A 24,960-nucleotide genomic window follows, 5' to 3' on the forward strand; every position below is an offset into this window, starting at 1 on the left:
ATAGAAATAAAATTAAAATTAAATTTTCAGATATACATCAGTTTGTAAAATAAAATTTCCACTTTCCACTTCTGATAGGGATTATGTGTTCTCTACTTTATGGCTGATGTATTCATACACTGTGCAATCTCAGCTACATACACACACACACACACACACACACACATGAAAATGTAATTTCTTATGCTATGCAGCAAAAAATATATGTGTTCCCCATTTTTTTTCTAATTAATGCACATTAGGAATAAATCATGTAGCGCAGCAAAATATAATAGCAAAGGTTGAATATGAAAAGACTGGAATGATTGGAACATCTGAGATTAACTGTAGCCAACATTATTTAAAAGTTAAAAATATAGCAATGAAAAGAAACTCAAGAAACAGTCTAACAGGTTGAAAGCTATAAAAATAAAATAAAATAATAATAAAATAAAAAAAAGCAGAAGTGGTGAAAAGATTTGTGCCTACCTTCTGCCATGCAGCAGCATATTTCTAAAGCAGTTTTCAGACAGAACACTATTCATGGAATAATGTTTTTCATGGAAGAGTTGCTGCATATAAGAAAGTCACACAAAATGATGCCTGAGCTTGATTTCCACTGGGAAAAGATTGCTATGATTAGGCATTTGGAAAGTTATGGTATGGGGCAATGAAACAAAATATTCACTCTTCAAATCAGGAAGATGTGTTCAAGATAGAATAGAGGACTTAAGGATATCATCCCATCTGTCAAATGTGATGGTGTGGAGATGAATATGTTTCTCCTGGTTTGACCTCTGATACCTTAGTTACAAAATGGTTGTGTCCATTTACTGTTTTTTTATTCATTTGTATGGGGTTCCCCCATTCCTCATCTGTCCTGTAGGACAGATTGAGCCCTCCTAATGAGGAATTAAGTATGTATTTGTGTAATTATGTAAATCCATGTGTGTGTTCACGGGCCAGTTTGCCTGTTCTGAGAGGCGAAACACTCGTTTCCAGGTGAAAAAACCCTCTACCTGCTATGAGATGGCTATCACCTTTATTCGAAAGAGACCAGAAAAGGTTCTCACATCATGGACTGGAATCGAACCCAGGTCTTTCCGACCAAAGGGCTTTGTCTGTACTGACCTGAGCTATGGAGGCTCCACTTACTCTGATTAGTTGGGACCAAAAACACACCATGGTAAGTAAAAATCATAATCGGTGAGCAAGGGTTACCAGTTTTTTATTTAATTCATTTTTTAATAAAATTAACAAACCATTTCTTTATTTTGCTATTATAATTTACATAATTTCTTGTCCTACTAATACAAGAAATTACATTATTGTTTTAGTCCTTTACCCAAGCATAGGCAAAGAACATTTCTGCTGAAATATCTTCATGACTATATATTACAGGAAGGATCACAACCCAGACCTGATTCAACATTTATTGGGGTATCATCAGTGTGAACTAGATCTAGGAAGATATGGAAGTTAAATCAATGCAAAAGTCAAACATTTTCCATATACAAGCAGCAAAATGAGGTAAAACCATATTATTAAAATACCTCGGACCAGAGTATAGAAATTTTTTGCTATCATGTTTTAATAAATAATATGTAAAAAAAAAGTATCCATGACTCTTCTTTTTTTCAAGAAAATATGTATGTGTAAATAAAATAAAATATATGTATATAAGTAAAATATATGCATAAAGTATAAAATAAATAGACCTGCCACATACAATATGTGGCAAGTAAGAGATCAAGGAGTGCATGTCTGTAGAAAATGGGAAGAACTTCGTGATTTAAAATTAGCATACCGGACTTCAGCAGCATCATGTTAGAAATGGGTGAATACCGACCGAGAGAGATGAGTAGCATGATCAAGGGTGAGGATAACGAGCAGAATGTAAATGACAAAATAAAAGTAGAGAGTGTAGTAGGTTTGAAACATTGTGAAGTTTTTAAAAATGGTGTTAATTGGGAAGATGAATGTCGAGCAAGAGTAGGTAACCTGCAGAGAGAGAGAGATGTGCTGAAACAAGAAGTGGAATGTATTGAGAACAAGCTGAGAAGCATAAAGGATGAGATTAGGCAACTGGAAACAATGAATGCAAAGCGAATCAGAGTAGGAGAGAGAGAGAGAGAGAGAGATAGGAATGATGGAAGAAGAGAGAATAGGAAAACCGGTAAAACAGAGGGAATGAAAGAAATGCAAAATAGTACTGGAACCAGGGATGGAGAAATGATAGATCAAGAGGCAAGTAAGGGAACAAAGAAAGAAAGTGTTAGAGGAGAAAGAGTGAGGAAATGCAGGGGAGCAAGGAACAGAGTGGTAAGAGGTGTGATGTATAGAGACTCAATGAGAATGCTAGAGGAATATTTGCATGGAGGAACAATAGATAGTGTGACTATGGCAATTAAGTGGGGTGAAAGAATGGGTGAGATTATTGCAATGGTGGGTACGAATCAATTGAGAGGCAGTGTGAATCAGGTGGAAAGAGATTGAGAATGTACAGAAGATGACTGAGAGAGGGAAGATAGTGGGTATATTGCCCAGGTATGATAATGCAGAACTGCAGAAGAAAAGCATCAATAATGAATAGTATAATAGCCAGAATATGTTGAAAGAGAGGCTTGGAGAGAATATGAGAACAGAAAGAAACTGCATGTGAGAGATGGATTGCATTTGAATGAGGAAGGATAGGTATCTGGAGAGAAGATGCTGTTTTCTAAACAAGTCAGTGTGTCAATGCAGGGAAACTAGAATTATCAGGGTGAATGGTAGCAGGGTTGGCCTCATGTGGGAATAGATGCTTGGTAGAAGGCAGAATACATTGGGTAATGCTGAATCCAGTGGTGTCTGGTGGAAAGAATGATTGGTATAGAAACAGTGACAATGCCTTGAATCTTTATATTAATGCCAGGATTATCCAGAATAAAGGCGACAAACTGGTGGTGTTGATAGTATCAGTTGTCCAAAGATTACTGGGATCTCTGAGACATAATTGATGGAAGAAAGAAGTAGCAGGGAATAACATTTTTCGATAGCATGGGAAGGGAAAACACAGTGCTATAGTAATGCTTAACATCAGTGATGACTTATGTCCTCTCAGAGTGGAGAATCTGGCGAGGGCAATGGAACTAATGGTTTTGAAAGCATGTAGTGTGAGGTGGAGATGGGCAGGACAGGATATTTAGTGGGGGTGTTGCTACAAGCCAGGGAGCATAGAGGGTGAAGAGCAGATGTTTAGGCAGTTTAAATTGGTGAGTGCAAAAAGAATGCTGTTATTGAAGATTTTAACTATAGCAGTATAAACTGGGAAAAGGAAACTGCATGTAATAGAAGGAATGGAATTCTGGAATTGTTGAGGGACAAATGTCTTAAACAACATGTAGTAGAAGGAACACAAGGCTCAAGAGTTTTAGATTTGGTCATAGCATCAGAAGATCTAATTATAACTGATATGGCATCTCTGCTTCTAGTTGGAGAAATTGACCGTATGGTTTTGGAAGATGAACAGACATGCAGGTGTATCAAAGAGAAAGGAATGTATTGGGAATTATACGGCAAGTGATTATAATAGTCTTAGATATCAACTTGGCGCAGTTTCATGGAGGGAAGAATTGGAAGGGTGAGATATCATCAGTGCTTAGGAATTTGTAAAGGAATATTTATTAGCAACAACAACAAACTGTATACCGTGAGTGAAGAAGAGAATACAATTTGATGTAAAGTGAATGATAAACAATATCAAACAGCAACTGGTGGTAAACAAGAGTTTATGGAAGAGATATACGGAGAGGGGATGGGGAGATCAGATGCAAGAAGAATATAAGACTCAGGCCAGGAGAGTGACTAGTATGGTAAGGAAGGCAAAACTAGAAAAATTAGAAACAATTGGCCCTGAAATCCGAAGAAAATCCTAAGGAATGTTTTTGCTATATGGCCAGTAGGAGGAGAAGTGATTGTGGAAGAATGACATTGTGGGATAAAAATGGGAATAGAATGACTGATGCAGAGGATATAGTGGAGTTGTTCAATGAACACTTTATTGGGGTATTTCATCCTGCAGAAGTAGGTTTAAATATTAGAGGGATAGGGCAGGTTTGAGGTTTAGAAATGCCAGAAGAGACTGTGTTTCCACTATTGAGTACTCGGGTTGTCAATAAAGTAATGGGACTGGATGGGATTTTGCCAAGGTTTTGAGAGAATGCTAAAGAACTGACAGCTCCATTGACCTAGCTTTTCAATGCAAGTCTGGCCATGGGAAAGGTACCCAACATGTGGAAGGATGATAAGATAGTGCCATTGCATAATAGTAGTATCAGACTGGAAGTATAAAACTATAAAACAGTTTGTATTTCATCATTTGTTCAGATTTTAGAGAAATCAGTGAGGGTTCATATACAGCATTGGGCATATAAGGGTAATGTTATCTGTGAGAGTCAGTATGGAATTGTTAAGGGGCTCTCTTGTTTTAGATATGATTGCCTTTTATAATAAAGTGACAAGAGCAGTTGATGAGTGAAAGGCATATTCTGCTTTTTTTTTTTTTTTTGATTTTACAAAGGCATTTCGCAGGGTACCACATGATAAGGCTGATATTTAAGTTGCAGCAGATGGAGTTAGATGTCAGGATAGTGAACTGGATTCAGAATTAGCTATTTGATAGGTATCGGAGAGTTGTGTATGGGGTAGCAGTATCGAAGAGGCAGAAGGATTGCATGGGGATATTTAGTTGTTTGCAGATGATGTGAAGCAGGGAAGAGTTATTAGTAATAGTGCAGATGTGGTAGCCCTGCCATAGGATTTGAATAAACTGGAAAGATAGGAAAATGAGTGGGATTTTCAGTTTAATTCAGTAAATGTAAAGTCTTGAAATTTGTTATACATCAATGGGAGGATGGAGGAAGTGGAGAGGAGGCACGGGATCTGGGAATAATGATTGATAGAAACCTGAAATTCAAGGAACATATTGCAAAGGTGGTGAAGGTAACCCAGAGGATTGCTGCAATACTCAAAAGGATGCTGAACAGGGGATAAAAGAGTTATCATTCCATTGTAAAAATTCCTGATCAGACCTAATTAAACAAAATATGAAACAATAACAAACTCTTGAAACATCTTAAAATCAAACTATTCAAAGCCATTATCATCCCTAAAGCAACATATAGAAGTGAGTCATGCCAACTCACTAAGAAGAAATTACTCAAAATAAGTGCATTCGAGGGTAAGTGCCTAAGAAAAATAAACAAAACACACTGGACTGAACATAAAACTACAGAACAAGTAAAGCAGGATCTCAACTAGCAGGACAACCTCACAGACATTATCCTTAAACAACAGCTCTGAAGTTGAAAGTTTATTTTTCACTTGGTCAGACTATAATAAATTTAGTTTAATCCTTTATCCAAGTGTGTGCAAAGAAAGTTTGAACTTGAAAGTATCTTCAGGACTGGGGTAAAGTGGTCTAACACCAGGCAACTCCTTGCAAAGGTGGAGCAAGCTACCAACACTCCTATCTTAGTATCTCCCATAATGCAAAACACATCTCCTTGTGGATATGTATAATGTTATGCATTAAGGGAAGGGCCACTACCCAGACTAGTTTCGACCTTTATTGAGGTCTCTTCAGTGGGAGCCAGGCCCAAGTGGAGATACCAGGCAGAAGCATTAGCAAGGTCATCTCCTCCTATAGGAGCTGCCAAATGGTGTGCCACCTTTTTATTAAATTACTCTGGATTTAGAGAAAAATGTTGAAAGTTTATTTTTCACTTGATCAGATTATAATAAATTTAGTTTAATCCTTTATCCAAGTGTGTGCAAACAAAGTTTGCGCCTGAAAGTATCTTCAGGACTGGGGTGGACCAAGTGAAAAATAAACTTTCAACATCTTTCTCTAAATCCAGAGTAATTTAATAAAAAGGTGGCACACCGTTTGGCAGCTCCTATAGGAGGAGGAGGAGATGACCTTGCTAATGCTTCTGCCTGGTATCTCTGCTTGGGCCTGGCTCCCACTGAAGAGACCTCAATAAAGGTCGAAACTAGTCTGGGTAGTGGCCCTTCCCTTAATGCATAACATTATACATATCCGCAAGGAGATGTGTTTTACATTATGGGAGATACTGAGATAGAAGTGTTGGTAGCTTGCTCCAATTTTGCAAGGAGTTGCCCAGTGTTGTACCATTTTACCCCAGTCCTGAAGATACTTTCAGGCGCAAACTTTGTTTGCACACACTTGGATAAAGGAATGCTTCCCCTGAAAATATTGAGAGATCACTGTACAGCATTAATGGGCTAACTTGAGTGTACTGTATGTGTATAAGATCCTTCTATTAATAATTTCAAGATGTTATATTCTGGCAATAATAAACAAAGATGCCAGCAAAGGTTGGTCGATTGGTAGAGTCTCCACTACTAATGGTTCAAGCAAGTTAAGCAAGTCTGAGTGCAATTAGTAGTAGGAAGAGGTTAATCATTCGATGCTGTTGGCACTCTGCTGAGGAGTGGCAATTCTCAGGGTTAACTTCGGCCTGTAAACTGACATATGTCAGACCTCTGTAACCTCGAGGGCACGTTGGAATATGACAAAAAAAAATAAACAAAGAAAGTAAGTAGTAGCTACGGTATGATGCAAACAAACATCAAACTGGTAAATTGGACAAGTTAGTCTTGTTAGAGATCTAAACAGCAGTATAGGAAGACCAAGTATATAAAAATGTTTTGGGAAAATTTATAGAAAACAGTAAAGTTAATAATAAAGGTAAGCACCTGCTGGAGTTCTGTTGAAAATATGGACTAGCGATTACTAATATCATGTTCCAACATAAAAGATGAGGAGAAATTCACATGGTGAGTGGTCACAAGAAATAAGAACAGTCTGAATGATTATATTATTGTTCACAGCAGTGGTGTCCAACATACAGCCTGCAAATAATTTTTTTTTGGCCTGCACAGAAAGTGAACTAAAATAATTTTAAATTTTGTTGACTGTTTCAAAAAATGTGTACATTCAGTGATAAAATAACTTGAAATTAAAAAAAAAATTAAAAGACTGTGGTGTTCAACTTACAAAGCAGTGTTGGTATCATGAAATTTTATCTTTGTTTTGTCGATGTCACACAGCTGTGTTCTATAGACACACACAGACTTTGAATTTGCCTGTATTCATACATAAATCATATTTTTATAATTTAAAAAAATCTAAAAAAATGAAATACTGAGACAGATTTGTTGCACATAAAAGTGTTGGAATTTGCATTTAGCCTAAAAAAAAAAAAATCTATCAAAATAAAAATTTCCTTTTTACAGATGGGTTGGATCTTAGATCACTGCATTGGATTGGAGACTTGTTGTCTAATAGGTATAAGCAAGGTATCTGTGCTATGATGGAACAATATCAAAGAGGAAAGTCACTAGTTGTGTACCTCAAGGGTCTCTTTTAGGGTCATTGCTATTTAACCCCATAGACAGTCTGCTGATTTTTAGGCTGTTTAAGCTGTATGTTGATATTGGGGAAGATTTAAATGGGAACAATTAGTTATTTGCAGATGATGCAAAGTTAGGAAGAACAATGAGATCAGATTTTTTTGGCTTTACAAGAGGACTTGAATAGACTGAGTGAATGGGTATGGAAATGGATGGGAGTATGGAAATTGATGGGATTCCAGTTCAATGTTGCAAAGCATAAGGTTTTACTAAATTCAGAAAACAAAGATGGGATATACACTCAGTGGGAAAATATTGGAGGAGGTGGAGGAAATAAGAGTTTTGAGGGTGATAGTGGATAGAGATTTAAAATTTGGAATACACATTGCTAAAATTGTAAGGGCAGCAAAATGAATTCTGGCAATGATATGGAGGACAATGACTCGTAGAAGTAGGGAGATTCATACTTATGCATTGTATAAGGCCTTGATTAGGATGCATATGAACTACTGTGCACAGATTTAGTCACCTGGTTTTCAAAAGTATGAAGAGGTATTGGGAAAAGTCAGAGGCAATTGACTGAGGTGGTTTCCAGTCTCTGGAATGTGAGTATGAAGAAAGGTTGAGAAGATGCAATTTATAGAGTCTAGTGGAGAGGAGAAAGCGTGATATGTTAGAGACAATCTTTGGTACACTATGTCAAAACATTGATTCAGCCTGGCTTCTTAACACTAAAACTTATGCAGCAGAGGTTCGAAGACAATTTTTCGGCAGTAGGCAAACAACAGTCACAGAGATATCCTCTTTACAGATGAGAAGATTTTCACAATTGAAGAGTTGTTTAATCACCAAAACAATCCAGTATATGCCACAGATGGTCACATATACCCAATTGGTGCCTCTGGAAGGATTCAGAGAGGTCATCATCATCAGTGATGGATTGGTGTAAGGGGGAGGGAGGTATCTGGGGTATCCAATTTGCATTTTTGTGAGAAAGGGGTTAAAACTTCCACCAAAGTGTATCAAGACAACATGCTGGAACCTGTGGTATGGCCCCTGAACAACATCTTGTTTCACTGTAGGCGGTGAACCTTCCAACAGGACTCAATCCCTGCACACAAGGTGAGGACCACACAACATTGGTTGGAGGTGAATGTGCCTGACCACATATTGCCATCTAATTGGCCATCTTGAAGTCCTGATCTGAATCCACTGAACTTCAAATTGCAGTCAGAGCTTGAGTGAGAGGGTGCCTGCAAGAAACAACACCCCAGCATCGCAAGCCTGAAGGTAGATTTGGAGCAAGTCGTGGCAGTGTTTCCATTGGATATTGTGTATGCTGCCATCAATATGTGGCCTCACAGACTTCTGGCATGTGTGAAGGCAAAAGGGTTTTGAATACTGAGTGCTGCTATATATGCAAGTGGGTTGTATGTGCTGAAAGCTGTAAATATTTACTGACAGATTAAAGAAATGTGCTGTTGAAGTTGTAATAGTATTTATGGCTAGACTAGGTATATAGCTATTTGCTGATGATGTAAATGTATGCAGAGTAATCAGTTGCAGTACTTGGAGTGTCTAGGCTAGAATTTTGAGCAAGTGAAAATAGCTATCAGTTCAATGTCAGTGAACGTAAAGTTATTCACTTTGGTGTGTTGAGATACTCCAATGATACATTAATGGAAGGATTATGCTAGAAAACACTCATCAAGCTAGGGATATTGAAGTTTTAGTAAATATGAAGTTGACATAAAGGTTAACCACTAGTGGTCCCAGTAATAAGGCATGTGGAACCCCATTTATGACCTCTGCTTGCTTCTTAACAGTAAATTCTGATACAAGCTCTTTGGTATTTATCAGACAGCTAATCTCTATCTTAGTTTAAAAAAAAAAAAAAAGAGACAGTAGGCCGTATATGCCTTTCCTTCACCAACCCCACTCATTACTTTATTATAAAAGGCAATCAGATTACTGAAACAAGAGAATGCCTTAACAAATCCATAACTTTCATATTTTATAACTCGATACATCTGCCATAACTTCTTCATATTGACTCCATTAGCCATCCTTCCCATTGGTACAGAAAGTTTATTTGATGTAAAATCAGATGTGAGACAAGGGTGCATATTATCTCCACTGTTATTCATCATCTATATTGGATGACATTATGACTCACATTAGCCCTAATAACAAAACTGGAGATGTTTGTTTTATATAGCTCTTTGCTTTATGCAGATTATATACTTTTAAATAAGCCGAGCACAAGTGAGCAGGATTCCTTACTGAACTGAATAATTGCTGCAGCAAGTTTGGCATGAAGATAGGCAATAAAAAGACCAAAACTATAAAAACAGACAGGGACACTGTAAACCTCCACTGCATCCTGAATGGAAAATGAAATAGAAAATGAACAAGCAGAACATTTCAGCTATTTAGGAACAACTTTTAGTGAAGATGGCAAACTAAATGTGGAAACAGATAAAAGAATAAACAAAGCTGGTAGAGAGTTATATGAATAAATTTATTTACTTGACTCTCTACCATACCATATCAGTTTATCCAGCCCTGAATTTTCTGACCAACTTCACAAATACCTACCAATCCTGAGATACAGCTGTCCTATAATTTACTATCTCTGTCTTGGTGCCTCCTTTATACAGTGGAACTATTTTATCCCCTTCTTATCAGCTTTGTTAGAGAAAATTGCTAACTCTTGTGCAGATTCTCATAATACAAGTGCTGACATGTCATCTAATCCCATGGCCATGTTTTTATTATGATTCTGAAATATAGTAAGCACCTCCAATTCATCTATCTCTATTCTCATGTCAGTCGATGTCACATCTGGTACTGCAATATCAGCACCCACCTGATGGAACACCCTTGTAAAATGATCAATCAACAATTCAACTTTTTTTTGTTTCCTTTAATAACCTCCTCCCTATCCATCAGAACTTATTAACATCATCATTTGATAATCATTCTAAAATCTTATACCTTATGAAAGTTCATTTCATAATTAACTTTCTCCTTCCTTACCATACAAGTCATCCTACTTGCCTGTGTCTTTGCACTGCACATCAGCTTGCTGATCACATTTCTCATTATATACTCTCCACAACTTTGTGTGTGTGTGTGTGTGTGTGTGTGTGTGTGCGTGCGTGCGCACATGCACCTTCTGCTTATAATGCTGTTCACCCATCTAACTTTTATCTAAATCATTTTTCTGAATCGAGGTATACAGTCTAATGCTGCTATCTTCAAACTGCTCGAACATCTTCCATGCACTGCTAACATCTTTTCTTCTTCAAATTATTATGCCACAGCACTTGCACTGAGCTCACTACTCAGTTTGTTATAATCATCTGTTTTAATTCAACATATACTCTTACAGATAATTCTATGTCTGGCAATCTCCCAGGTAAAGACCATGTGATCATTCTCTCCAACTAGTGGCTACCTTGGTTATTATCAAGTTCTCTGATGCTGTCAGCACATCCAGCATTCTCAAACCTGAAACCTCCTCCATTACACTGTCTGAGATAATTATCTCTTGCACATTCATACAGAAAGGCTTAGGTGTTGTCGCTATCCATAATAAAGCTAAATGGTATAACTAACACTACGAGAAAAAAAAATATTTATTAAACTCACTAATATTTTGCTAGTTTTCTACCCAGCATCATCATCAGAATATAATAAAATTGTGACAGGCACACAGCACTAAACCAAATAATTATAGAAGCAATTTAAGTGGTAAGTGACACCTAGTTTCTTAAGTGGTGCTCTCTCTCTCTCTCTCTATGGTCAGATAAGTACTAAGTTAATTCAGAGAGGTCTGGTTATTAGGTCTTAAAATGATAGTCTCCCAGATCTTTGGTAAATTAATGCAACCATACTTGTTGAGGTTGGAAAAGCACTTCATAGCTGATGCTTATTCTAAGAATAGCCTCTCAGACCTGTAACAACTTCTATGTAACAAAGATGTTTTTCTCCATGCGATCCTATTGAAGGAGTATCCAGAGCATGGTCTGCTAATCCCAACTTGCCATACAGATGATCTCAGATGCAATTTTCATGTTCTTCAAGGAGTATGTTAACTGATCTACCAGTCTGTCCAAAGTAGTCTAACTTGCAAGCATATGGAACTTTATACACTCCTAGTGTATAAAGTTCCATATGCTTGCAAGTTAGACTTTAGGAGAATGCATAAATGAAATTTATAGAAATGAATCTTTAGGAGAATGCATAAATGAAATTTATAGAAATGAATCATTTTTACAAAGAACTTTGGCTATTTTTTCTGATGTATCCTTAACATATGGAATGGGAATAGTTTTGTTGTGATTCAGTGTGTTGGGTGTAGAAGGAATGGGGGGGCAGGAGTGCATGTAATATTTTATCTATTTTATATGGGCTGTAGCCATTGGCTAAAGAGGTGTTGCAAAGGTCCCTAGCTTAATTTCAAGAGCTGTGTCATAATGAATAAGATTATGATGCAGCCCTTGAAACTGTTGGGAAGGGTGGTGGTGTGATTGCTTATGTAAATACCTACCAAGATGAGTGGGTTTTTGTAGGTAGAGAAGAATAATAAGCAATTGGAAAATCGTATCACTAGTGTATCTAAAAAGAGGAGACTACTGTTACTTTCTTTTTCTAGGGTGAAGTTTATTTTAGGATGTTGGCTGTTAAGTGTACCAAAAATGTATCAAATGTGTCTGGACCATGAGGCCAAACAGCAAACACATCATCAGCACAGTGCAGCAAAACTGATGGTTTTTGTGTGGATGTGTTGAAAAACTTGGTTTTTCAAAATGTTCCATATAGAAGTTTGCTAGAGGGGGAAAAGAGGGAATCCAATGCTTTCCCATCTAGTTGCTTGCATACTTTTACTTTCCACAGAAAATAACCAGCATGTATGGTGAATCTAAATAATTCAATTATGTCAGGAAAGGGGGAGGGGAATGTGACTTCATAACGTCAAGGGTCTAAATAAAAAATAAAATAATCACTTTTAAAATATTTGAAAGCAGGCTGGTAACTATCATAATACCTACTCTTTCACCTTTTTCCCCTTTATCACCAGGCTTTCCTTGGAATCCTTTTTCACCCTGTAGGTTAACAATTCAATTTTAATTAACTCAACAAGAAAAATGAACAGAAAAAAAAGATTTTCATAATGATAAATACAAATATAGCATAATAAATACAATAATACAAATTAAAATGGCCAAAACATAAAAACAAAAGTGATATAGTCAACACAAACTCTTTGCATCTTCTTCTTATTATTGTGCTATCTTCTATCGAAGGTCAGCGACCATCTTGGCGAACAAACTGCGCTCTTGTGCTAATCTGAGCAGTTGTGCACTGCTCTTTCCTGTCCACGTCTTGATGTTGTCAAACCATGATATTCTTTTTCTTCCTCTAGTTCCTTTGCCATCAATTCTTCCTACCAAAATAGTTTGTAGAAGTTGGTATTTGCTGTTTCTCATGATGTGGCCAAGATATGATGTTTTTCATTTCTTGATTATTTGTACAAGATGTTTAGCTTTGCCAATGGATTTTAAGACATCTTCATTGGTAATTTTTTCTGTCCATGATATCTTTAGCATTCTTCTGTATAGCCACATCTCAAAGGCTTCGATTTTCTTGATGGTTGTCACCATCAAGTCCATGTTTCAACTCCATAGAGCAGAGTAGACCACACGTAGCATTTCAGCATTCGGCATCTGACTTCCATGTTTAGGTCTTTATTGCAGAATAGTGTTCTCATTTTCATGAAGGACTGCCGTGCAACTTCAATCCTTGTCTTTATATCTATTTCTGGATCCCACCGTTCATTGAGCCAGCAACCAAGATATTTATATCTTGACACTTGATCAATATTTTTCCCATTGAGTGTCAGTTTCATTGATGAGGCTGGATGTTTGCTGATGATCATGTATTTTGTCTTGTTGATGTTTATATTTATTCCCATTCTTTGGCTTTCTATGTATACTCTGTCAATGAGTTTTTGGAGATCCATAATATTATCTGCAATTAGCACAGTGTCATCTGCATATTGAAGGTTGTTAACAATCTTTCCATTTATTGTGATTCCCTCTGAACATTCTTCCAATGCTTTTTTTAAAGATTACCTCTGCATATATGTTGAACAGGAGTGCCTCTTTTGATGTTAATATCACTGGTGGTAATGTTGTCTAATTGAACGGTAGCTGACTGATTCCAATACAGATTTGTTATTAGTCTTATGTCTTGATCGTCTAGCCTTATTTGTTGAAGGACTTCTATTAAGTTAGTGTGTCTGACTTTGTCGAATGCTTTTTCAAAATCTATGAAACACATAAAGACAGATTTCTGTTTTTCTATGCATTTTTGTATCAATATTTGGGTACAGAAAAGGGCCTCTCTAGTACCAAAACCATTCCGAAAGCCGAATTGTGTTTCACTTAGAGTTTCTTCACTTTTTCTATAAATACGATTCTGAATTACTTTCAAAAATATTTTTAATGTTTGGCTCATTAGACTAATAAGTCGGAAGTCACCACAGGAATTTGCTTTGGGTTTCTTTGGGACAGTGATAAATGTAGATTTGAGCCAATCTGATGGAAATTCATCACTTTCATATATTTTATTAAATAGTTTTTCAAGAAGTTTGATGTTATCTGGTTCTATTAATTATAAAAATTCTGTTTGCACACCATCTGGTCCACTGGCTTTTCCTGTTTTACTTGTTCGTATAGCATTCTCTATTTCGCATTTCATGATTACTGGTCCTTGAATGTTATCTTTTATATTTATAGGCTTCTGTCTAGTATCATTGAAAAGTTCTGTTACATATTTTATCCAAATCTGTGCTTTATTCTCTTCTTCTAGAACTATTTTTCCATTTTCGTCTCTTAGAGACACTATTTGCTTTTTCCTCAGTTTTCCAGAAATTTCGTTGATTTTCTTATACAGATTGAAATTATCATGTTTCTTCTGAAGCAGTTCAATTTCAGTACATAAATTTTTCATCCAATTTTCCTTGGCTTCTTTTATTTTTTTCTTGATGATGTTATGTGTTTCTGTATACCTGGCAAGGTCTTTGTTTTTGTACATTCTTCTTGTATCAATAAGAGAAAGAATCTCATCTGTCATCCATTCCTGTTGTTTTATATTATTCACATAACCTACTTCTTCAATACTTGTTACGATGGCATTCTTTAAGCTATTCCAAAGAGATTCCACACTTTTATTTTCTTCTATGTTAATCTGTTGTAATCGGGTTAAGCTGTGTCTTGGCACTTTTATTTATGTTCGGGTCTTTAAGTTTTTCTACATCAATTTTCTTTATCTTCTTTTGTGATTTTTTAGCTGATTTTAATCTAAGACGTACTTCTGCAACTATGGGATTGTGGTCTGATGAGATATCTGCTCCAGGATAAGTCTTTGCACTCTTTATACTACTGTGGAATCTTTTATTTATCAGTATATAATCAATTTGATTTCTGACAATGTTATGTTGGTTATCGTGAGGCGATTTCCAAGTGTACAGTCTTCTAGGTGGAAGTTTAAACCAGGTATTTGCTATTGTTTGATCTTCTTCCTGACAGAACTGGACTAGGCAATCTCCTCTGTCGTTTCTGGTGCCTAAGCCATGTTCGCCAACAATTTCTCCATCACCCCCTCTTCCCACTTTTGCATTGAAGTCACCCATCACTATGTTTATATCTCTTTGTTAGGTTTTTAATCTCTTTTAGGTGTTCATAAAACTCTTCAACATCTTCTTCACTTTTGTCAGCTGTGGGTGCATAAGCTTGGATGATATTTATGTTAATGGGGTTTCCCTTAAGTTTTAACAGCATTATCCTTTCAGAAAATGGAATCCAATTTATTACTGATTTATTGATTTCTTCATCTATTATTACAGCTACACCATGTCGATGTTTGTTCTCATCATTCCCAGAGTAATACATTGTCGTATTATCTTGTTGACACTTTCCAGATCCTGGCCATCTTGTCTCGCAAATTCCCAAAATCTCTTTGCAGCAGATATCTCAATAACCGACCTTGTTGCTCCAGGAATGGGAAATGAATATAGGAAGACGAGTAGTGTGATAGGAGAGAATGAAGAAAAAAATGTGAATGAGAAAATAATAGTTGATAGTGTAGATGGCATGAGTGACTGTGAAAGTTTAGATGGTTTTGTTTTGGAGAGTGAATTTCGATTTAGAGTGACTGACCTGCAGAGGGAGATAGAGGAGCTGAAAGAGGAGGTGGAATGTCTTGGGAGAAGTATGATAAGTATGAAAGATGAGATTAGAAGAATGGAAGAGATAAATGCAAGGCAAATCGGAGTAGGGGAGAGAGAGAGTTTTGGGAATGATAGGAGGGGAGAGAAATTTGTGAATTATAAAAGAGGAGAGAATGGAATTGGATATGGAAATGGAAATGAAGATAATGGAAACAGGAGAGAGAGGTAAGTAAGTGCTAGAAGAGGAGAGAATGGAAACAGTAGGAGAGATGGAATGAGAGAGAGGTATTGGAATGCTAAAAGAGGAGGAGAGAATGGAAACAGTAGGAGAGACAGAATGAGAGAGAGAGAGAGGCAGGAGAGTGCTAGAGGAGGAGGGAATGGAAACAGTAGGAGAGATGGAATGAGAGAGAGAGAGGTATGGGAGTGCTAGAGATGGAGAGAATGAAAACAGTAGGAGAGACGGAATGAGAGAGAGAGAGAGAGAGAGAGGTATGGCAGTGCTAGAAGAGGAGAGAATGGAATGAGAGAGAGGTATGGGAGTGCTAGAAGAAAAGAAAATGAAAACAGTAGGAGAGAGAGAATGAGAGAGAGGTATGGGAATGAAAGAAGAGGAGGAAATGGAAACAATAGGAGAGAGGGAATGGTAAGAGGTATAATATATGGGGACTCAATGATCCGTGGTGTTCAAGATAGGATGCGTGAGGAGTGTTTGCCAGGAGGAACGATAGAAAGGGTGGCTTTGGCAGTTAAGAGAGATGAAAGGGCGGATGAGATGATTGTGATGGTGGGAACAAATGACTTGAGTGGTGGTGTAAATAGGGCAGCGAGAGATATGAGATTCTTGCTTGAGGTGGTACAAAAGAAGACACAGAGAGGAAAGATAGTGTATGTGTGTGTGTTGCCTAGGTATGATAATGAAGAACTGAGCAGAAGAGCGGTAATATTGAATGACATAATAGCTAGAATGTGTGATAAGAGAGGACTTGAATATGTGGATGCTTGGAGTGTGTTTAAGGACAGAGAGGAATTGTATGCAAGAGACCACTTACATTTGAATGAGGAAGGACGTAGGCATCTGGAGAGAGTGCTGTTCTGAAAAAGTCATTGTGTCTCAGGGAGGATGGTAGCAGGGGTGGCCTCTTGTGTAAATGGGTACTTGGGAGAAGGGGGACAACATCAGGTAACACTGAGCTCAGTGGAGTCAGGAGGAGATAATGCTGGGTATAGAAACAATGGCATTTATATGCTATATACTAATGCCAGGAGTATCCAGAAGAAGGGAGAGAAATTAGTGGCGCAGATAGCATCAGCCTGGCCAAAAAATTATTGGGATCACTGAGACATGGTTGACAGAAGAGGATATAATAACAGGAATAGAACTCGCTGGGTACAGCATTTTTTGGCAGGATAGGAAGGGAAAGTGTGGTGGTGGAGTACTGCTTATGATAAGTGATGACCTATGTCCTCTAAGAGTGGAGACTTTGGAAGGCAGTGACACTAATGATTTTGAAAGCATATAGTGTGAGGTAGAGGTGGGCAAGACAGGATATTTAGTGGGGTGTTGCTACAGACCCAGGAGTACAGAGGGTGGTGACCAGGAAATGTTTAGACAGTGGAGTTTGGCAAGTGCAAGAAGAATGATTGTTATGGGAGATTTTAACTACAGTAGTATAAACTGGGGAGAAGAAGATGCATGTAGCAATAAGGGAATGGAATTTCTAGAATTGTTGAGGGATAAATGTCTTAGGCAACAGGCAATAGAGGGAACAAGAGGTTCAAGAGTTTTGGATTTGGTTATAGCATCAGAAGCGTTGATAATAACTGAGATGACATCTCTCCCACCAGTTGGAGAGAGTGACCATATGGTTTTGACTTGGAAAATGAATAGACATGCAGGAGTCTTAAAAAAATGACAGGAACGTGTGTGGAATTATAAGGCAGGTGATTATAATAGTCTAAGACGTCAACTTGGGGAAGTTTCATGGAGGGAGGAATTGGAAGGCTGGGATATCATTAGTGCGTGGGAAATTATGAAAGAATATTTGTTAGCAGCAATGGTAAGTTGTATACCACGAGTGAACATGAGGACACGATTTGGAGTAAAATGGATGACAAACAATATTAAACAGGAATTGCATGCAAAAATGAGGCTACAGAAGAGATATAAGGAGACGGGAGAAGAGAAGATGCATGAAGAGTATAAGACACGACAGAAGAGTGACTAGTATGGTAAGGAAGGCTAAACTGGAATATGAGAGGAGATCAGACCTAAGATCCAAAGAAAATCCTAGGGAATTTTTTAGATATGTGGCCAGTAGGAGGAGAAATGATGAAAAATAAAAATGGGAATAGAGTGACTGATGCAGAGGACATAGTAGAATTGTTCAATGACCACTTTATTGGAGAATTTCATCCTGGAGGAGTCAGTTTTAATGCTAGAGGGATAGGGCTGGTTCGAGGTTTAGAGGTACAGGAGGAGAGTGTGTTTCAAATACTGAGTACTCTGGATGTCAGTAAAGCTGTGGGACTGGATGGTATTTCACCACGAGTTTTGAGAGAATGTGCTAGGGAACTGACAGTGCCTTTGACCTGGCTTTTCAATGAAAGTCTGGCTTCGGAAAAGGTGCCCAGGTAATGGAAGGAAGGTAAGATAGTGCCATTGCATAAGGGCAGTAGCAGACTGGAAGTGTCCAATTATAGACTGGTTTGTGAGTCATCAGTAGTTAGTAGGATCTTGGAGAAAGTAGTGATGGACCGTATACAGCATTGGGAAGATGAGGGTAATGTTATCTGTGAGAGTCAACATGGATTTGTGAAGGGGTGCTCTTGTTTTAGCAATATGTTAGCCTTTTATGATAAAGTTACAAGAGAAGTAGATGAGAGAAAGCCATATACTGCCATTTTCTTAGACTTAGCAAAGGCATTTGACAGGGTGCCACATGATAAGCTGATATTTAAGTTTCAGCACATGGGATTAAATGTCGGGTTAGTCATATGGATTCAGGATTGGCTGTCTGATAGGTATCAGAGAGTTGTGTATGGTGGGGCAGTTTCAAGGAAGCAAAGGGTTACAAGTGGGGTCCCACAGGGCTCAGTACTAGGACCTATATTGTTAACCTTTATATCAATGACATTGCCAGTGGATTGCAAGGGATATTCAGTTGTTCGCGGATGATGCGAAGCTGGGAAGGATTATTAGTAATAGCTGCAAGAGGATTTAAATAAGCTAGATAGATGGGCAAATGAATGGGGAGTATCGGTTTAATGCAGCAAAATGTAAGGTCTTGAGGTTTGGGAAACATCAATGGGACACTGCATACTCTATGGGAGGAGTTATACTGGAGGAAGTAGGGGAGACAAGAGATCTGGGGTTGATGATTGATAGAAACCTGAAGTTTAGGGGACATATTGCAAAAGGTGGTGAAGGTAACACAGAGGATTGCTGCAATAACGAAAAGGACACTGACCTGCAGAGATAAAACAGTTATCATTCCGTTGTATAAAACCCTGATCAGACCACACTTGGACTATTGTTCTCAGATTTGGTCCCTAGGATTTGAAGGGTATAAATTAACTGTGGAAAGGGTACAAAGACGGATAACAAAGATAGTTTCAGGACTGTACAATGATAGTTATGAGGATCAGATGTGGACTGTGGACTGCAGAGTTTAGTGGATAGAAGAAGGAGAGATGATATGATTGAGACTTTTAAACTGTTGAGAGGTGGTTACAGGGTTGACACTGGGGATTTCTTTCGCTTGGTTGAACAGCAGGAAGGAGTGATGACAAGAGGCCATCCCTGGAAGTTATGAAAGGAAACTGTGAGCAAGAGGGTGAGGAGTGGTTTCTTTGCATGGAGGGTGGTTGAACCATGGAATGCATTGCCTGGTGGAGTGGTGAGAGTAAGAACGGTCAATGAGTTCAAGGAGTGGTATGATAAACTTTGTGTTTCTTAGGGGGGGGGCTCCCCTCGATGAGTCTTGATAGACTTTGTGTTTCTTAGGACCTCCCATGATGAGTCATTTGACTCCATGGAGGCCTGAATAATAATAATAATAATAATAATAATAATCGTGATGAGTAGGTAAGGATAAGAAAGTTACTGTTCCAGAAACCAACTCCTTTCATCCACTTCTTACATTATGATTGACAAAAAGTTGAGAATTAACCTGACCTTTTAGAACCATGGTACAAGAATAATCAAAGATGAAACAAAAAAAAAGAAAAATGAGCTTAATTTCTTCAAAAATGATTACTCAAAAAAAAAAAAAAAAATGCTGAATAAATTATGCTTCTCTGAAAAACCAACTTATATGATTGCAAATAGATTATAAGGATACTCTTTCCTTATGTCTACACTTGAAGATTTCAAGATAAATAAATTTCTAAATCATTCAACATTAAAACTGCTTTTAAACCTTCTCTTCTTCTTCTTGAGTATTCTGCAATTGAGCAGGTTCTTCTCTTAGTAGCAAACACTTTCACTTCCACTCTCCTCTGTTCTGAGCCTTCTCTTTCAAGGTTGTGAACTTGTCTCCATTCAGCATGTCAATTAGCATTGTTTTCCATACTCTTCCTGTGGGTCTTTTTCCATCTATTTTTCCTTCGATGGCATCTCTGATGATTCCATTCCCTTTCAGAATATGTCCGCTCCAGTTTCCCTTTCTTCTTTTTATCCTCCTTAACAGACTTCTTTCTTCTTCTACTACTCTTTTTAAGACCTCTTCATTAGTTATTTTATCTGTTCATTTGATTTTTTTCCATCCTCCAAATCCACATCTCAAAGCTTTCCAAAATCTTAATTTCTTTTTCTTCAGTGTCCAAGTTTCAGCTGCATAGAGGGCAAAACTCCACACAGAACATTTTATTAGTCTTTTAAACCTATTCACATTTAAAAAATGTTGTCTTTTGTCTACTCCATATACCAGAAAAACATACATCAAACAGACTAGAAGAAGTTTTAAAATCCATTATAAAGAGCATAAGAACAACAGTGAATATAAAAGCAAAGTATCCTCACATTTTTCTCAGCACATTATGAAACAGACTGGCCTTCTACTGCAATGCCTTATGTGGAAGACAATCTCTTTTCAAGAACATATAAGGAATCTTCGAAAGTGATTCCATAAATAGGGTCTCATACTTCATGACATCTGGAAGTCTCTTATATGTTCATATACTCTATTAGACCTCCATTATATTAAGATCAGCAGAGTTTTTGAAGTAGTAGGACAGGAAATTCAGAGACAGGTAATCAGTGAAGTTCCTAGGTTCTGGAATTTTCATTATGAGGACAGATTGATTTGAACTCGGATTTGGTATACTGAGGGTAGACTGATTTGTAAAGCATAAAGTGTGAAAGATGGTGGAGAGGAGATGTGAGAGAAACAAATATTTTGACCAGATACTATAGGATAGATGCACAAGATATCAGTAAAGAGTAGCAGAGACTGAGTGTGAATATCATTATTAAAGGCTTGCAATTAGTGTAGGAATGAGTAGAATGGAACATCTAAGGGGTGGGGGTGAGTATAAGGAAATTAATTTAATAAAATATACGATAGGGACCAGATGGTTATGGGGATCCCACAATAAGTCCTAGAATTTCATGGAAGTGTCCGAATAATTATAATAAAATCAGAGAATGAAAGGTTTTGTTCTGCAGAAAATACAAGAGTTAGATGTGTGATCTTACTATGGTCAAACTTGTTCAAGTTCAGAAAGACATATTGAGTAGCATACATTATGCAAATGATTATGATAATCATTTGGATTATGCATGCATGTATTCCAAATGATTGCACATCATATCTTTATCACATCTGTGATGAACATGTTAAAATGAATACTGGTTTAATACATGTAAAAAAGGATTCATTGCAGCTAATATTTCATTGGTCATTTTAATAACATATGAGAGGGTTTAAAGAACAGTAAAAGCATTTTAAATGCATGCTATATAACACTTGAATCTTGGGCAAGGCTTCATGAGGAAGAGAATATGCAATTAGAGTTCAAAATAATAATAAACAGTTATTAATGTGATTACATTTCAGAATCCAGATTATAGGGATAAAGTCTGAAGATTTACATTCAGATGGTGGAATAATGTCTCACAAGTTTCCAGAAAAAATTTAATTTAAATTGAGTTGAGAGAATTATCCTAGTTAACATATGGCCTCAAATCCCATGCCGTTGGCCCAGAAAATTCTATAACAGTGTCAAAAGCATGGGATTTGAGGCCATATGTTTTGTTGATTTATTATCTTTTATTTGAAATTTGCTGAGTTTCAATCTCTAGACCACTATACTTTATCAGTTTTTATTATGCATGGTTATTATTGTTATTGTTGTTATTATTATTATTATTACCAGGGCTCAACAAATATACTCACCATGCCAAGTAGATGAGGTCTGGACAAAATAGAATACTTTTATTTAATAAAAAAAAAAAAGTAACTTTCTAAACAATTTTTTTTTAAACTTTTAAAATATCACAGAAGAATATGTGTAATATAAAAAGTCATTCTACTAAACAAAAATTAATATAACAAATTATATTTTAAAAAATCAATGTTGTTTTTATTGTTCTTCCTATTCTTATTATTTATTGACTTCCTTTGGAATGGTTTTTCACACAAAAGGAATGTTCTCCAAACAATTACAGATACAGAACCGCTAATCACTTTATGGAACTCCTAATATATTGGGACATATCATTAAAAATTGGGGTGCTGTCTTGGGCGAGTACATTTTCCATGGCAAGTAGGATTTTGAATAATTTGTCCAGCTGTAATTACTACTACTACTACTACTACTACTACTACTAATCAGAGTTGGACAAATTATTCAACTACTACTACAATAATACTAATAAAATGATAATATATATATATATACTAGTATATATATATGTAGAAAGTTTTTTACCTTGGGTATAATATACGATAAAGATACCAAGTTCTTTTAAACCTGGTTTTAATCCATTTCCCAAGTAAGCAAACAGACAAGAAAGTCAAATAGTGATCAGAAATAAGCTCTGATCACTATTTGCATTAAAGGCAAGGGGCCACTACCCAGACCGGTTTCGATCTTTATTGAGGTCTCATCAGTGGGAGCCAGGCTTAGAAATACCAAGGTTTAAGTAATACAAAGCTTATAAATATTTTACCAAAACAAGTTACCATAAGGTGCTTTGACCTTATTAAATAAAAATCTCAGGATGAGAGACAGATGTAGAAAGTTTTTTTTAACTTGGATATAATATACGTTAAAGGTACCAAGCTATTTTAAACCTGGTTTTAATCCATTTCCAAAGTAAGCGAACAGACAAGAAAATCAAGTTTGCGCCTGCAAGTAGTGCAAGTCTTGCTTAACACTTGCAACGTAGTGCAAGCGTTAAGCAATCTCTCATCCTGCGATTTTTATTTAATAAGACCAAAGCACCTTATGGTAACTTGTTTTGGTAAAATATTTATAAGCTCTGTATTACTTAAACCTCGGTATTTCTAAGCCTGGCTCCGACTGATGAGACCTCAATAAAGGTCGAAACCAGTCTGGGTAGTGGCCACCTTGCCTTTAATGCATAGCATCATACATCTCCTCAAGGAGATGTGCTTTGCATTAAGGTAAATATTAAGAATAGTGATCAGAGCTTATTCCACCTTTACCACGAGTTGCCTAAGCCTTGCACTACATGCGGTAACCCAACCCAGAGTTGCACTACTTGCAGGAGCAAACTTGACTTCCTTGTCTGTTTGCTTACTTGGGAAATGGATTAAAACCACATTTAAAATAGTTTAGTATCTTTATAGTATATATATATATATATTATATATATATATATACTTCATAAAATTATATATATATAGTTTTATGAAGAATTAAATGACTAGAACCGAGATTTAAGTAAAAAGGTTTTAATATAAACACACTACTAGTTTCGGCCTGTAACAGCCTTCTTCAGGTGACATTATAAAAGAAAAAACACTAAACATTGAGGGTTAAAAGACTATGAACAACACAGACAGTCTTTATACATAATTAGCATGAAAACGTTGTAGTTGTATTGGAAGCTGTTCTTTCGTTTGTTGCATTGTTGGGAGAGTGTGTGTTTGCTGCATCACGTGAACGCCAGTACATGATTACAGCTGAATGACTATCTGGGAGGTTGTAGCTTAAGTTGTTATTTAGATGAACAGGATTGAAGATGATTTCTCTAGATTCCACAATTTTTCTCTCTATTTCGTCACTGCAACGAAAGATGTTAGTAGATTTTTCCCAGCAGACTTTGTGACTTTGGTTATCATCATTAGGATTAGCTGAGAAAAGGATATGACTTGATAATGCACTCGCTCGCTGTCTCTTGTAAGTAATGTCTCTCATGTGTTCTTCCATACGCATTTCGACAGATTTGTCTGTCTGCCCGAAATAAGGAATATCGCAGTCACATAATATTTTATATACACCAGAGTATTTGAGTTGATGATGACAAGGTTTTGGGTGGCTAATTAAGGAACGGATCTTTGGAAGTGGAGTGAACAAGGTTCTGATATTGTATTTTCTTAGAACTTTTACTAATTTGTGTGAAACAGTACTTATGTAAGGAATAGATATATTGCCTTTGAATCTATTTGTTTCTTCTGAGTGATGTCTAGGAAGATTAAGAAGGAATTTGTCAATGATTCTCTTGGAATATCCATTAACTTCGAAAGAAGTTTTCAGATGGTTTATTTCTGTAAGCAGTTAATTTGGGTCATCAAGAAGAGAAAAGGCTCTATGTCCCAAGGTGGAAATTATTCCAAGCTTATGAGGAGGGAAATGATGAGACTGACTGTGCAGATATCTGTTGGTATGTGTGGGCTTTCTATATATCGATATTTTTAGTTTACCAGAAGAGCAAGTCAGTTTGACATTAAGAAAAGGCAAGGAATTATCAGTTTCAAGCTCAGCAGTAAACTTAATACTTTGATGTCGGCTATTGAGATGTTCGAGGAAAACCATAAGGGATTCATGTCCATGGCTCCAAACAATGAAGACATCATCCACATAACGTTTCCAAACTTTAGGTGTTAAAATAAAGGAAGAGATAGCCTTGGTTTCAAAATCCTGTAAGTAAATATTTGCGAGTACAGGGGATAAAGGATTACCCATAGCCGGTCCATGATTTTGTTTGTATATATTATCTTGAATATTAGGACTTCATCTGTAGGGACATTAGTGAACAAATATACATCAAGGATATTACAGTTGATGAAAATGACATCATGGCTAGCTTGGACATAACTTCTTTGTTCACTAATGTCCCTACAGATGAAGTC

General features: G+C 36.8%; 1 protein-coding gene across 1 annotated transcript in view; it reads right to left on the reverse strand.

Annotated features, from left to right (window-relative positions):
* LOC150098029 (uncharacterized) overlaps positions 1-24,960 on the reverse strand; it is a 995,665-nt gene that overhangs the window by 877,770 nt on the left and 92,935 nt on the right. Inside the window, exon 6 of the mRNA XM_090406661.1 lies at positions 12,456-12,509. Within this exon, the coding sequence (XP_090262787.1) occupies positions 12,456-12,509 (54 nt within the window). The remainder of the gene's footprint in view (positions 1-12,455; positions 12,510-24,960) is intronic.

Source organism: Typopeltis vanoorti, chromosome 16, assembly GCF_054136105.1.
Source record: "Typopeltis vanoorti isolate ZY-2024b chromosome 16, IOZ_Tvanoo_1.0, whole genome shotgun sequence".
Lineage (NCBI taxonomy): Eukaryota > Metazoa > Arthropoda > Arachnida > Uropygi > Thelyphonidae > Typopeltis > Typopeltis vanoorti.